The sequence below is a fragment of the Alligator mississippiensis genome, chromosome 5, assembly GCF_030867095.1.
Source record: "Alligator mississippiensis isolate rAllMis1 chromosome 5, rAllMis1, whole genome shotgun sequence".
Classification (NCBI taxonomy): Eukaryota; Metazoa; Chordata; order Crocodylia; family Alligatoridae; genus Alligator; species Alligator mississippiensis.
In genome coordinates, this window is record NC_081828.1 from 220173445 (window position 1) to 220187594 (window position 14150).

General features: G+C 62.7%; 1 protein-coding gene across 6 annotated transcripts in view; it reads left to right on the forward strand.

Moving 5' to 3' along the window:
* AGAP3 (ArfGAP with GTPase domain, ankyrin repeat and PH domain 3) overlaps positions 1 to 14150 on the forward strand; it is a 108895-nt gene that overhangs the window by 75983 nt on the left and 18762 nt on the right. For all 6 annotated transcript variants that reach the window (XM_059729303.1, XM_059729302.1, XM_059729300.1 and 3 more), the window contains one exon: positions 42 to 210. In XM_059729303.1, coding sequence (XP_059585286.1) covers positions 42 to 210 — 169 coding nt within the window. The remainder of the gene's footprint in view (positions 1 to 41; positions 211 to 14150) is intronic.

Below are 14150 nucleotides of genomic sequence, written 5' to 3' on the forward strand. Positions count from 1 at the left end.
AGGGTCCGTGCCGCGTCCTGACCGCGCTGCCTGTGCTGCAGGATTACATGCAAAACGTGCACGGCAAGGAGATCGACCTGCTGAGGACGACCGTGAAGGTGCCAGGCAAGCGGCTCCCAAGGGCGACTACGGCCACGGCCCCCAGCGCCAGCCCCAAGACCAACGGGCTCGCCAAGGAGCGGAGCAGCACGCAGTTCCCGGGGAACACTGGTAAGACCAGCGGCCACGGCCACGGCGGGCACCCGTGCTCCCCCTGCACGCTGGCTGCGCCCTGTCTAGCCATGCGGGCAGCTGACACGATGCACGAGGGGCCTGGTGCTCCCTGCCTGACAGCCCGTCGTGTTTTATGCACGGGGGGCTGAGTTTGTCCTGCTGACAGGCAGTGCTGGGGGTGGGGGCGGTCTGGGCGCTGCGTGCCTGTGGGCGCGCGGATGCACGGTGCCGGAGGAGCCGGTGCGTCGCTCACTGCTGTGTGGCAGCGAGGCCTGACACACGGTCTGGCTGGGTGTTGCGGGGCTGGAGGGCAGGGGTCAAGGACGGGCCGCAGCATCCGCGCTGCAGAGGAGATGGGCTGTGCAAGTTCGTTAGCAGTCGCTCGGGGCATAGCATTGTACGTTGCTCCGTGCTTGGGCATCGTGCCTCATTGCCGTCCAGGCAGAGGGGTCAGCAAGGCAGGGGCAAGTCGGTGCACCTCCTTCCCTTGCTGTCTGGCGCCAGCTCTGCAGCTTTAGGGCCTCGGTTTTAATGCCCCGGTCTGGAAAATGGTTTCCCTCTGTTGCGGTGAGGTGCGGGGACCGGCTGCGCCAGGGAGATGAGCACCGTCAGAGCGGCCGGAGCTGCCTGATGCTGGCAGGAAGGTGCTCGTTTCAGAGGGGCAAGAAGAGGCAGTTTCTTAGGGTTTCGCTGAGCTGCCTCAGCCCGGCTGGAGCTGCCTCGGGGCTGGGTGGGGAGTGGGCCGTGAAGCCGCAGGACTGTGGGGGCTGCGGAGCGAAGGGGGCTTTGCTGGGTGCTGCCAGGCTGAGCCCTGCCGCACGTGTACAGCCAGGGGTTGGGGTGAGAGCTCTGACCCGCTCCTCTTTGTTCTCAACAAGCCCTGGAGCCCCGGGGGCTGCCTGCGCCACTCCAGTGCCTGGAAAAGGGTAATGGGCTTTGCAGCGGGCAAAGGGGATGGAGGGCCAGAGAGCCCGGTGCCGGCCCTGGACAGGAGGGTGGAGCAGCTAACGTGGGACCCCGTCGGCTGAGAGAACCCGTGTCTCTCCGGTGGAGCCCGTCTCATCGCGCCAGCCTTGGAGGGGTGACCACAGGCTCGCTGACCGGTCTGGCAGCACGTGCAGATGGGGAGAGAGCAGCTGGTGGGTCTCCCGGAGCCCAGCCCCAGGCCGGCCGTTCCTAGCCCAGCTCGTCAGCACCCTCATCAGTGACCAGGCGATGCCAGAGCTTTGCTGGTGATGGTTTCAGATGGCGTGGAGGGGTGGGGTAGGGGTAACCCGACAGCAGGTGCTCGGGGGGGCTGCAGCCAGGGCCCAGGAGAGGAACCGGCTTGAGGCCGTGGGAGCCCGGTCCACCCTGCTTCTCTGGAGGAGGCCGGGAGAAGGACCTGTCAGTGCCGCCCGCAGTGGCCTCAGCGGGTGGCAGACGACGGCATCCACAGCCAGTCTTGAAGGTGCAGTTTCCTGGCAGCGCGGGTGATGCTGTCGCAGCAGGCGCACAGGGGCAGGGGGCTCCATGCAGGCCGGGGTCTGCAGCGAGATGAGACCTCTCCTTGGTGCCCGCCCAGGCCTGCTTGCATGGGTGGGGAAGGTGACAGCCCCTCTGGCCCTGGACGCTGGAGCCGAACTCTTCCCTTCCTGGGACTGGGACGGGATCGCTGCATCGACATCTGCTCGCCAGAACGTGCACAACTTGCCTCGAGGCGACGTGTCATCAGGGCTGCACGGGTCAGGGGGGATTTGTCCCGTGATGCACAGCTGTCCAGATGTGTTGTGTGCGTGCATATGTTTACACGTGTGTGCACATGTTTCTCACCTTACTCTGACACGCTGGGGCCAAGGCACCGGGTGAGGTGGCCCAATCCTCTGAGGTGGTGAGGATCTCCTGCCTCCTGGCCGAGGTCTGGGCTGGGCCTGCTCCCATGGCTGGACCTCGCGTTGGGCAGAAGTCCCCCAACACCAGATTTGGGCCTGGAGGGAAGCTCTGCTCAGACTGGGCTGCAGTGGGAGGCTCTGGGAGGACTTTTGGGAGCTTTCTGGAGCGCGCGGCCCTCACTATGCTTCCCCCTTGGACCCGTCAGGCACGCTGGCATTGTGTCGCCATCCTCCTCCTTCATTTTGCAGCTTTCGCCTTCTTCCAGCATCATGGTTTTTTCCATGGAGTGAGACAGGGAAGAAAATCCAGGCAGGGACAAGACTCGCTGAGCCCAAGCGCCGGGTCTATTAACAGTTTTTAGATCTAATTAAATGCAAATAACTAGCATTAATGCCGCATTAAGGCTGAGCAATCAAGCCCTTAAAAGTCAGGAAATTCCCCAAGTGAAGGTGCCTGCCCCGTGTTACCTCCGCTGCTCTGCACTTCTTGCTGGTGTGTTAACCACGAGCCGCGCCGCCTGCCGGGGCCATGAACAGCTGGCGCATCGGCATCGCGATCCATGCCTGGGGAGACGGGCAGGGGTCCTCCATCCTCCCCCCCTGCCATCCTCCCTCGTCCCCCAGCCGTGCCTGGGCTGAGCCGAGCTGTGTGGAGTGCCACCCAGGCCGCAGGCCCTGGTCGCTGATGGGGCACAACCATGACAAGCTGGCTCCACGTGGACCTGCGGTCAATAGACCCCTGGGCAGGCCCGGCGCAGCCCCACGTGGCCAACAGACAAGCCCCCGTGGCATTTGAGACCCGGTCTGCACAGGACGTGTGCCCCAGAGCCAGGGAGCGCCAGGACGCAGGTGCCCTGTGCGGCCGCACTGCAGACCCCGGGCCCTTGCAGCGTGGTCCTGGCTCCCATGACCGTGCTGGGATCTTGCAGTCAAGCCCAGCCTCACCCCTCGAGGTGCCTTCTCCTCCGTACTCGGTGCATCCCCGGCCAGGCCCGGCTCCGGTGCTGCCCCCCAAGGGCTGCAGCTGCATCCCATGCCTTTCCTGCCTGGTGGCCCAGAGCTGAGGGCATGGCTGCCCTGTGCTCCCGATGCGGGACATGGCACAGAGATATGTGCCTGGTTGGACATCTCTGGACCCGGCTTTTCCAAAGCCTTCCATGCCCAAAGCGCCGTCCCTGTGGCAGATGGAGACGGGAGCACGTGGCGCTCCGGGATGTTGGTGCCCAGGGCACCGCGAGGGGTGACCAGGAAGTGGCCAGACCTGCTAGAGGTGCACATGGACCTGGTGCTGAGGCCGGGGCAGAACCCAGCAGCGTCCCCGCTTCCTCCTGCCCTCCCCATGTGCCACTCTGGGTGCAGGGCCCATCCCGACTGCCACCAGAGCCCTGCCCAGCATGTGGGATTGTGACACGTGTGCCGAGCAGCCAGACCCCCATGCATGGGCCACCTCTGTCTGGCGCTCCTGAACGGCAGGCGCCGCTTCCGATTAAGGCAAGTGTGAATGCAACGTGCTTGTGGCGCTGCATTGGCACGTCAGTAGGTCCCCAGTGCAAGTTCGTGTCCTCTGCGTAAGGAAGTAGCTGGTAGCAGTAGAAAGCTGTTCTCCTCTGCATGGACCTGGTGCTAGGCAGGGGCGAGCTGTGCCTGGTGTCGGCAGGTTTTGCAGCTGCTGCCTCGGCAGCGGAGGGATGCTGAGATGGGGGATGTGGGTGCCCGGCAGATCCAGGCTGCGTAGGGGCTGTATGCACCGGTAGCAGCCCTGGTGTCACTGTCACCTTCTGCACCAAAGTCCCACCGCACCAAGTGGCTCCTCTGCTCCTGTCCCCACCTGGCTCCCCATGCACCCCGGCTCCAGCTCCGAGCCCCTCTCCCCTGCAGCCCCTGGCCCAGCACCTTTCTCTCTCCCCCAGTCTTGCCCTCTGCGCTGCAGCCAGGTGGGTCCCTCCTTGCCCTCCAGCAAGGGGACCCCAGAGAGGGCAATGGAGAGGCTTCTTGCCAGGAAGAGCCCTCGCTCAGCCCTGGGGATGGTGCCTGTGCCCAGGCGGGAGGTGTGCAGGGCTCTGTGCCACCCTCTGCCACATCTCTGTGCCTGTGCAAGTGGGCACTCCAGGGCTGATTGCACGCCCAGTTGCCGCAGGCCTGGCTGACCGCACGGCCCTGACCCCAGGGTGACCCCTGCCACGGGTCAGTGCCTGTCCAGAGCCGAGAGGGCTAGACAAGAGCATGGTTGCCCCGTCAGCAGGGTTTACCTGAAGCTGCAGGGTCCGTCCCCGAGCAGATGCTCTGCTTTGCTCCCCGTGCAGACGTCCAGTTTGTGCCATGCGGATGCTGCAGTTCGGGCCCTAGCAATGCCCACGGGACAGTCAGACCCCTCTCCACGTGCAGCCTCCTGCTCCTATCGTGACAGGGTCCCGTGCTGCCTGTGTCCCTCGTTCCCCAGCGCTTCTCAGTTGCATCAGCTGGTGACATGGGGGGTTTGCTTCTCGCCCCCTTCCCAGACCACATCCACACCAGCGCTGGGTCCAGGGCTTCGTTCTTCCAGCCCTTGGTCCTGTCTCAGCTGGTGCTGGGGCTGTGCCGGCACTTTGCCTTTGACTCTCGCTGTCTTGATGGTTTCCCAGGAAAAGCTGTTACAAAGGGACTTGGGAGTTCGCGTGAATGATGATGAAACACGCAGGCTGCTCAGAGCACCTCCGAGCATTACTTATCACTGTCTCCAGCACCTGGCAGCAGTTCTGGAGCACGCCTGTGAACTGGGGGAACTGGAAGGATTGGGAACAAGCGGATGGAGGGAGCCAGCGCTCAGGCCAGGGCAGAGCACCTGCTCCCGGGGTCTGGACTCTCTCTCCTGCAGTAATGCACCGGGTTAATGGCCCAGGCACCTCTGCTGCCGGTGGCTGCTGGCTGGCGGTCTCTCGGCCTGATTTCCGGCCGTGCTGGTGCCATGCGGCTTCCCCGGGCAGCAGCTGGAGCGAGCCGTGCCCGGCGTGCCTGCCAGCCAAGCCTGGACTGCGTCGTGGTGGGCACGTCCAGGCAGGAGGTCCCTGCGATGGCTAGCAGTACCGAGCAGCAATGGCCTGGGCCAGATGGACCCCGCTGGGTTTGTCGGGCAGCCGCAGAGGGGACAGGGCAGCAACCCTGTGGCAAGAGAGACTTGGGCTTGGCTGGGAGGCACAGCGCAGGAAATGGGCCCGGGCGCAGGAAGCGTCAGTGCTGGATACTCATCTCTCCCTGTGCCCTCTCAGCCCTGGCGCTGAGTGCAAGAGCCCCCTGCACCAGCCAGCCGCGTCCAGCTGCCAGCCCCTTCCCTGTCACGCCACAGGCTTGGTACTGCCCCGCGACCCGACCCCCTTCCCCCGTGATCAGGAGGGCCTGGATCGTTGAGGCTCTTGTGGGCATGGCAGGAAGGGGTGGCGGGAGGCTTGGCGAGTGTGCACGGCCCCCCATGCATGGGGGCAGCGAGGGGGGAGCATGGCGGGGCAATGGTGCACGGGGCTATCCCCCTTGGCCGGTGGGGCAGGAGCAGGTGGAAACCCGTGCCCAGGAGCAGGAGGCAGAGGCGTGCGTGGAACGAGGGGCTGGCATGGGGTGGGCATGAAGCATCCCTGGAGACCCGTGCCCGGGGGCTGTCCTGTCCCTGCACGTGGTGCGGCTTCCCAGGTCCACGGTCTCACGGGGGTCTGCCTGGGTGATCTGGCTTTCCTGTCTATGGCGAGAGCGACCCCGGCGTGCGGCGCGGGAGCAGAGCACGGGCTGCCTGGCTCCCCAGGGGAGAACCGGAGGCTGCCCAGGGGTGCGGGTCCCCATTGGGGGTGGCTCACGGCAGGCTCCAGGCTACCGAGGAGGAGGGAGGAGATGTGTGGGGGGAAGAGGAGACGGGGCAGGCTGTGGGAGATGCTGCTGGCAGGGAGAGGCAGCAGCGAGGCAGGATGGTCCCTGCTCTGCAGCGTGGACTCCGGGACCGGTGCTACCCAGACCCTCCTCATCCTCGCTCTGCGGAGCAGGCAGGCCTCCCTCCCCGGTGCCCGGATGTGCCTGCGGAGCCCCGGGTGACGGTCATGCCGTGGCTCTGGGAACCAGCGCCTGCTCTGCAGCAAGGGGGGACTCCCTTGGCCCTTGGGAGGTCTGGGTCTCTTCCCTGCTGCATGCAGCGCCCGTACCACGCAGCAGTGCCCGTGGCCAGGGTGCTGGCTGGGCTCTTGCAGACAGTGAGGCCCGGGCCCTGCAGCCCTGCCTCTCTCCGCAGCGCCGGGAGCTGAAGGTGCTGGAAAAGTTGCTGGTGAGTTGCTTTTAACTGGTGCATGGGGGCGAGAGCCACGCTGGGAGCCCACGTGGATGGCAAGGGCTCTGCTGGGTGCATGCACAGAGCCAAGGGCACGTGGCCTGGGGCTGACCATGTCCACATGCAGGGGGCACGACACGGCCCAGATCCTGCGTCTGCGGCAGGGGCTGGGGCGAGCGCGGCCCCCCGATGCTCCGTGCGGCAGCGTGAGGCCCGGCTCCCCCAGGCCGGGGTTGCTGAGCCTGCTGTGATCATGTCACGTCGGGCTCCGTCGATGTTAACATCTCATTATCTTTGTTACTGTAATTACATTATCCGCTGCTTTATGCAGAATTATTCTCCGAGGACTAATTGATGGATCCATGTTTAATTCATTAATCATTAGCATCAAATTCGACAATTACAGTGCACACTGATTGTGGAATTTCAAATGTAATGAGGGGAGAATTAACAAAGAAAAGGGAAAACCTGTTTCCCTGGCACACTGCTGCTCACCGTGGGGGACAATGACATTGAGGAAGGAAGAGCGAGGCGGCGGAGCCTGTGCTGGGTCACGCGGGGCAGGACGCAAGACCTGCCGTCCACCCTGGCCTGCAGGACAGGGCACGGCCGGTGTCCCCCCTCCCGCCCCCGGGACCTGGACGGGTGTCTGTGCACCAGGAGGGGAGCTCAGATCCAGGAGGGCAGACCTGCTGGACAGCGGCTGGGCTGGGGAGGCAGCGGGCCCCCCCGGCAGCAGGGGCTTTGTGGGGTGCACCCAGGCTCGGGCGGGGGTTTGGGGTGTGCCCTCAGGACTCCCCTCCCGCACCTCTGTCAGCCCAGCCCCAGCGCAAGTCGGAGGCGTCTGCAGAGCCAACGGTGCTGCCCCTCCGCGGTCCCGGCTCTGCCCAGTGCTGTCGCCCCTCGGGAGGTCTCGGAGCTGCGCCCTGCCACAGTGCCGGCTGGGGCGGCGGGGGTCTCCACTCGCCTCCCCTGCATGCTCGGAGTCGGACCGGGCAGAGCTGGCCCCGAGCCCCGCAGAGAGGCGCTGTCCCCTCTGGTTCTGGGTGCAGCTGCACGTGCTCTCCGCGGGTCGCTGCAATGAGCAGCATCCTGCGGGCATTTGCTCCAGCACTGGCGCCAGCCCTAACGTGAATAACAGGGGTAGGGGCATCAGGCGGCCCCCTGGGTTCTGCCTCCCCCACCCCACCCCACCCCACCCCACCCAGGCATGCGTGGCCGGGCTGCCGGAGCTCTCCTGCACTGGGGCTCGGGTGCCAGGAGGGGAGCGCCGCCCCGTCGTGCTGCGCGGGTGCTGCTGGCTGTGCCATGAGCGCGTACTCTTGCTTCCGAGGGCCGTGCCCATGCGGTGCCGGCTGGCCCGGTGCTCCCGGCAAGACACTGCTCTGCTCTTCCCCAACCGCTGCAGTGTTCATTGCAGCCATGCAGGTACAGTGACTTTGCAGCCAGGCGCGAGGGGAGCAGAGGGAGCATGGAGCCTGGCCTGTACAGTGAACCCCACGGCAGGTCCCAGTCTGGGACTGGGACCAGGCTGTTTCGAGGGGCTTGGTAAAGTGACCACATCAACTGCAGCAGGACCACCCAGCACTCTGGCAGGGCCGGCCAGGGTCCGCCCTGGACCCGCTCGGGCTGCAGCCGCTCTTCATCTCTCCAGCCCGGGATCCTGTGCAGTCGGCACCGGGTGGATGACACTTGCACTTCCACGCTCGCACTGTTCAGCCCCAGTTTCTGCAGCCTCCTGGTGCCTCTCAGCGTTGGTGCCTGGGCAGCGTGCAACCTCGCCTGGCCCCGTGGCACTAGGCTGTGGCTCTCCTGAGGGGCCAAGAAGTCGAGACTTGTGTTTCTGGCCAGTTCTGTGGCCAGGGGAGAAGCTGCCCCGAGTCCCAGGGCCCAGAGCTGGGGTTTGAACGTGTCTGCCTGGCCACGGCTTTCATGGCCTCTGCCCGCTTTCCTCGGGGTCCCGGGGCTCTCCAGGGAGCGCAGCAGCAGGCATGACCGGCAGCTCCAGCTCCTGTGATGCCATCCCGGGATCAGACGTGCTGTGCTCCGGTAAGCCTGCTGTCTCGGGAGGCTGCACCCCGCGTGTGTGTGTGCACGGGAGGGGACGGGGGCAGTTCACAGCCTGCGCCTAGAGCCAGTCTTCCCTCCCTGGGAGTCGCCGGAGAGCCCCGCCAGGCTCCGTGCAGGGCACCACCACATCGCCTGGCAGCACCGCTGTTGTGCCCCGGTAAGTGGGTGCCGTAGCCCGGGTCTGACCTCTCCGCTGGGCTCCTCCGGTCCCAGCAGGTCACACCTGCCTTGTCATGGTCTGTCTCTTAGAAGGCTCCTAAATCTTGGGGATCGGAGGTGTAATGCAGGGTGAGGGGTGTTTTCGGGGGGGGGTCCTGGCCGTCTGGTAGGGCCTTGCCCCATGGAGGCAGAGCCGGCCCCAGTGCAGCTGCCACGCGTTGCCTCCTGCGATTTGCGTGGAGACTCCCAGGGAGGTCGTGGTGCCCCCTTGGCCCAGGCCCTGGAGACCCTGCCTGGCCCACGTGTGAGCCTATCGGCCTGCGTGTGAGCCCGTGCCCCCCATGCTGCGCTGATCGCACCGACACTCAGGTGCGTGTGCGTGTGCACGTCCCCCCGCCCCCCGGAGCGGGGGGAGCTGCTGCTCTTTCCAGCTGCACGGCTCTGTGAAATAGCTTTCCGAGGTGTCACTCTGCTCCGACACATGCACAGGCCCCCTCCGTTGCATGTTCATTTATTTTCCAGTGGCAAACAGCGTTGGCAGCCCCGGCTGTCAGCAGCCCACGGGGAGGGGGCTTGGGCACAAAGTGCCTGGAGCCGCCACCAGCCCCGGGGACCCCTGGGCTATCGTGCACCGAGCCCTCCGGCACGGGCTGTTCCAGGCGAGCCAGAGCCCCCGAAACAAGGACCAGCGTGTCGCAGCATGAGCCTGACTGCTTGGCACCCGGCCCCGGCAGCTGGAAGGACCCGCTCCCCTGGGCACGAGCGCACAGGGCTGCGAGGGATGCGCCTTCGTCGCCGCTTTCGTGCATCTCTGCATGCATCGGTGCTGTGGTGGCCGTGCCCCCGTGGGCGCCCTGGCCCTGGGCAGGGCCTCCCTGCGGTCCCTGTCCGTCTGTCCATCCACTGCGCTCGCCCCCACGCCGGGGGCTGCCAGCAGCCAGGGCAGGGGGCAGCTCGCCAGGAGGAGCCAGCACGCGGGAGGGAGGGAGGGAGCTGCTGCCTCTGCCCCCGCTCAGCTCTCGCCGCCCTCCCTGATGGGAAACCAGAGATTGATTTTCTCCAATCCAACAGTATAATCACTAACCCTAATTAGAGATAATTACTGGGACTTGCTACGCTTATTACTTGTTAGAGCAGTAAAGGAGCTGCGCGCGGCAGGGCTGTGCAGGGGGAAAGGCCACAGAGGAAGTGCGGGGGTGGGGGGAGGAAGAGAGAGAAGGGGGGGGGAGCGGGGCTTGGCGTGGAAGTGCGGGAGGGCGGGCGTGCAAGGTGCCTCCGGGGACATGGGACTTCTGCAGCCACCCCAGTACCTCTGGCTCGGGAGCCAGCGTCCCTGCCTCCCAGCCCGTCGGCCCCAGCGACGGTCCCTCCGCTCGCCTGCTGGCCCGGGCACTACCATCGCCGGGCTCGGGCACAAGGTCCACGTGGTTCAGGGGTGGCCGGTGTCAGGTGCTGCAGAGGGGAGCATAAAACCAGCAGCAGCGAGTGCGGGGTTACTCGCTGCCACCGTGGGCTCGCCCCAATCCCCCCGATCATGTCCCAGCATCTGTCCCTTCTGTACTGTGTGAGAGGGGTCTGGGAGGCTCGCGCTGCCCACCCAGACCTTCCCTCCGCTTCGCACAAAGCCTGTAGACCCGACGCTGGAGCTCAGCGCCGACGGAGGCGCAGGACCCCGTGCTCTCCGCTCTGCAGCGAGGGTGGCAGGGGAGCGCAGAGCTAACACCCCGCGGGAGCTCGGGGGCGGGCGATCTCAGTGCGGTCGTGTTTGTGGGCACGGAGGATAGAGACCGAACCAGCCCTGTGTATTTGGTACGTTAACAGGACCCTGGAAGCAATGATGAGCCAGATCAGCCGGAAGAAAAAAACTGAACCAAGAAAGCAGGAATGATCCTCTTTGGGACTATTTCACCCCATGTTTTAGAAACCGCAGCCAGGACAGAAGGCCTCTCGACTTAGACATGCAGTCGGGCGTCGAGATAATGTTGGGTAGTTATTAAAAAAAAAAGAACAATGGAGAAGCTGATTAGTAATTAGCAGACATCTGTTTTCTACCGTAGGAAGTTATCAAAAGGGCACGAGGAGAAGCTTGGGGCAGATGTTAAGGACAGGGCGGCAAGGTGTTTTTCAAGTGTATCAAACAAAAGGAATTGCGGAGATGGCAGCGGTCCCTGACTTGATAGCAACAATAAAACAGCGGTGCCGAGTCACTCGGCAGGTATTTCTCTTCTCTATTTAGGAACATCAAAGCGATGGGCTCCTATGATAGGGCAACAGCAAAACACTTTCCATCCCAAAAGTAACTAGAAATGATGTTAAGCAGCAGCTGCCACAGTTGGGCAGGTGTTAATCACCAGCTCTGCATAACTTGCATCCAAGAGTTTTAGAAGAGCTGGCCAAGGAGCTCTCTCCCTTGTTAATGGTACTTCCATTGAATCTTACAATACGGGCAGCGTTCCAGAGGACTTGAAGAAGTTAATGTTGTGCCAGTATTTAAAGCGGGTCAATGAGACAATCCAGGTAATAACTGCTCTCGGCCTGACTTCGGTCCCAGTCAAAATAATGGAACGGCTGCTACAGGACTTGACTAATCAAGAGTTAGAGAGGGAAAATAACTGATGCCAAGGGAACGTCGGTTTATGGGACATGGATCCTGTCACCCTTGGTATGTTCCTGAGGGCTCTTTTTGATAAAGCTATGAGCATAAAATAAGCTTTGACTTCTGTCAGGCATCCGACGTGTCCGTATACAACAATTTGCTTTGGAAACAAGGATGGCACAGGGTCAGCGTGGCCCATGTTAAATGGACTGAGAGCTGGGTAAGTGATGGGCCTCACGGTATGCTTTCAAACAGGGAATCCTCATGACCTGGGTGGTTTCTAGATGGTCCCCCCCCCAAGATTGCTTCTGGGTCTTGCTCTCTTTAGCATCTCTCTTATCAGCGATGCAGAAGGACACGTAGGATCTAGCCCGGCATGAGCTAGCACAGGGACACGCAGGCAGGTCACTGATGCAGAGCGACTCTGACCTCCCCGTAAGTCGGGGACCGGGCTCTACACACCCCGAAGCCCCTTCCAGTCCTGTGTGCATTTCCGGCAGCCGCATGTAAAGCGCTGCACGCAGCAGCAGCGAGGATGGGTCGCAGGCACCGCAGACCTGGGACTGTGCCTGGAGCTGCAGCATCTCTGTCATGGACCCCTGAGCAGCTTGATCAGTCTGGAGGTACCGTTCCCAGGAACGTGCTCCCCCAAGTGCTGCTTGGGCTTGAAGGGCCGGAGGAGTTTCCTGCCGAGGAAGCTGCCTGGAGGGGAGATTTAGCTTTATGCCATCTGGGAGCAGCCCCTGGGAATCCAGATCATTGGCTTGGCCGCGTCCCGCGCGCCCAGCCCGTGTTGTGCAGGCGGCTGCAGATGCTGGACTCAGTGCAGTAGCATTCAGCCTAACCAGGGGTTGGAACGGCCTGTGTTGCTGATTGCTTGGTGCAAGTCTCTAACCCTAAAGCCATGGACTGTGGGGAGCTCAGTCTTGCTCTCTGGGTAAGGGGCTGTGACCTTAGACCGCTGGAGCCAAGGCGTCATGGCTCAGACTCGTCCCCCTCTGCATGGGGAGGAGGGGGAAGGCTGTCTCCAGCACCTGCGGCCCCATGCAACAGGTCTCATGTTCCAGGCCGTTGTAGCTGCTGCTCACCAGGGCATCGTCTAGTGGTGTCGTGAGGGTGCAATGAACATCTGTTGTGTGCGTGCGTGCTCTCGTCCTCAGCCCTGGGGAAGGAGGGTGATGTGCTATGGAGTGTCTGAGTTTAGCACAGCTTTAATGTGCCTTTTTCTAGTATTTGCACACACGCACACGTGCGCAGGAGCCTGCTGCTACGTGTTAGATAGGGCAGGTCCCAGAAACGCACCTTGCTGTTGCAGGGAGAGCTGTGGGGAGGGTCTTGTGTTGCTTCTAGGCTCCTGGAGGAGCTCGTCCCAGCCCTACAGCGAGTTCGAGTCCCACGGATGAGCTTCTCTGTGCCGGAGGAGGCCCTGATCACAGGGAGAGCCGCAAACGAGTCATCCACAAGGCATGCGAAGAATCTCCAGGCGTCTGCCCAAAGAAACGTCAGGACTGGTTTGAGGGGAACGATACAGAAACTCAAGCTCTCGTTGACAGAAAAAGGGGAACCTTTGAAGCTCGGCAGAACGGTGTCGGCTCCCAACAGAAGCAGGACAGCTGCTTCATTAAAGCAAAGAAGCATTAAAGCTGAGACCGGAGAAAAACTCGAGAGCAAACGAACATGCGGTGGGGGGACAAAGCAAAAGAGATCCAAAAGTTTGCTAGCAGCCACAGGATGTAGTTTCTGTAGCATGGCCAGAGCTGCCTGCAGGCCAAGCACACCAGGAGCCTCCTCGCTGACATCCCAGGGTGGGACAGCACTTTAAAGGCGACTCCACCATCAACGCATGGTGGAAGCAGCACTTGCACGAGCTCCTGAACCAAGATTTGAAGCCCTTCCACACCACCCCATTAGGGACTACCTTGCTGTCCACCAGCGTCTCCAGAGGCCTTGAAAGCCACTGAGCAGGTGAAGAACAGCAAGGCACGTGGTCCTGATGGATCGCCTGCTGCAATTTGTACACGAGGTGGAAAAAAGCTCTTGGCAACTACACATCATCCTTGTGCAAATCTGGGAACAGAGTCGTAGAGTCCTAGAGCCGTGGGGCTGGACGGGACCTCCAGAGATCGCATCTAGTCCGGACCCTGCCTGAGGCAGCATCACCCCCATCCAAACCGTCCTATTCAAATCCAAATCCACGAGCAGACCCCCAGCCACTCGAGCTGTGCCAGAGCTGTTACTGTATTCGAGAAAGGAGGTGGACCGGATCGCAGCGGTTATCATGGCATTGCACGCCTGTCCGTAGCTGGGAAGGTCCTTGCCCCCGTTCTCCTCAATAGACTCACTTCTTTGCTGAGGAGAGTCTGCCCGAGTCCCGGGGTGGTTTCGGACCGCTCGGAGGGACAATAGATATGATCTTTATTGCTAGACAGCTGCCACCGGCAACGCCGAGATCTTTACATGGCCTTCATTGACCTGACGAAGGCCTTTGCTTCAATCAACAGAGGCGCCTTATGGAAGATCCTGATGAGATCTGGATGCCCGCCAAAATCTGTTACCATCATCAGACTTCTTCGCGGCGGCATGACAGCAGCTGCCCTAAGCAATGGCTTGGAAACGGACCCCCTCACTAGTCGAACTCGAGTCGAGCAAGGAGGTGTGTTTGCACCAACACGCTTTTCCATCTCTATCAGAGTTACTCTGCATCTCATTGCTGATAGACTTCCATCTGGAGTCAGCATCCAGTATTGCACGGACAGGGATGTCTCTAATGTCACCCCGATCCTGTCCCCTGCCTGCGTCACCCCACTGAGCAGGGCTGGCGGGCCCCGAGCCCCCGCAAGAAGGGGCTGAGCTGTGGGGGGTGTTTCCCCTGTGCCTGGCATGCGGCTCACACCCTTTCCAGACAGATGCGAGGCCTCGGACCCCAGCCACCTCTGCCAGGTTGGAGACGGTCGTCCCG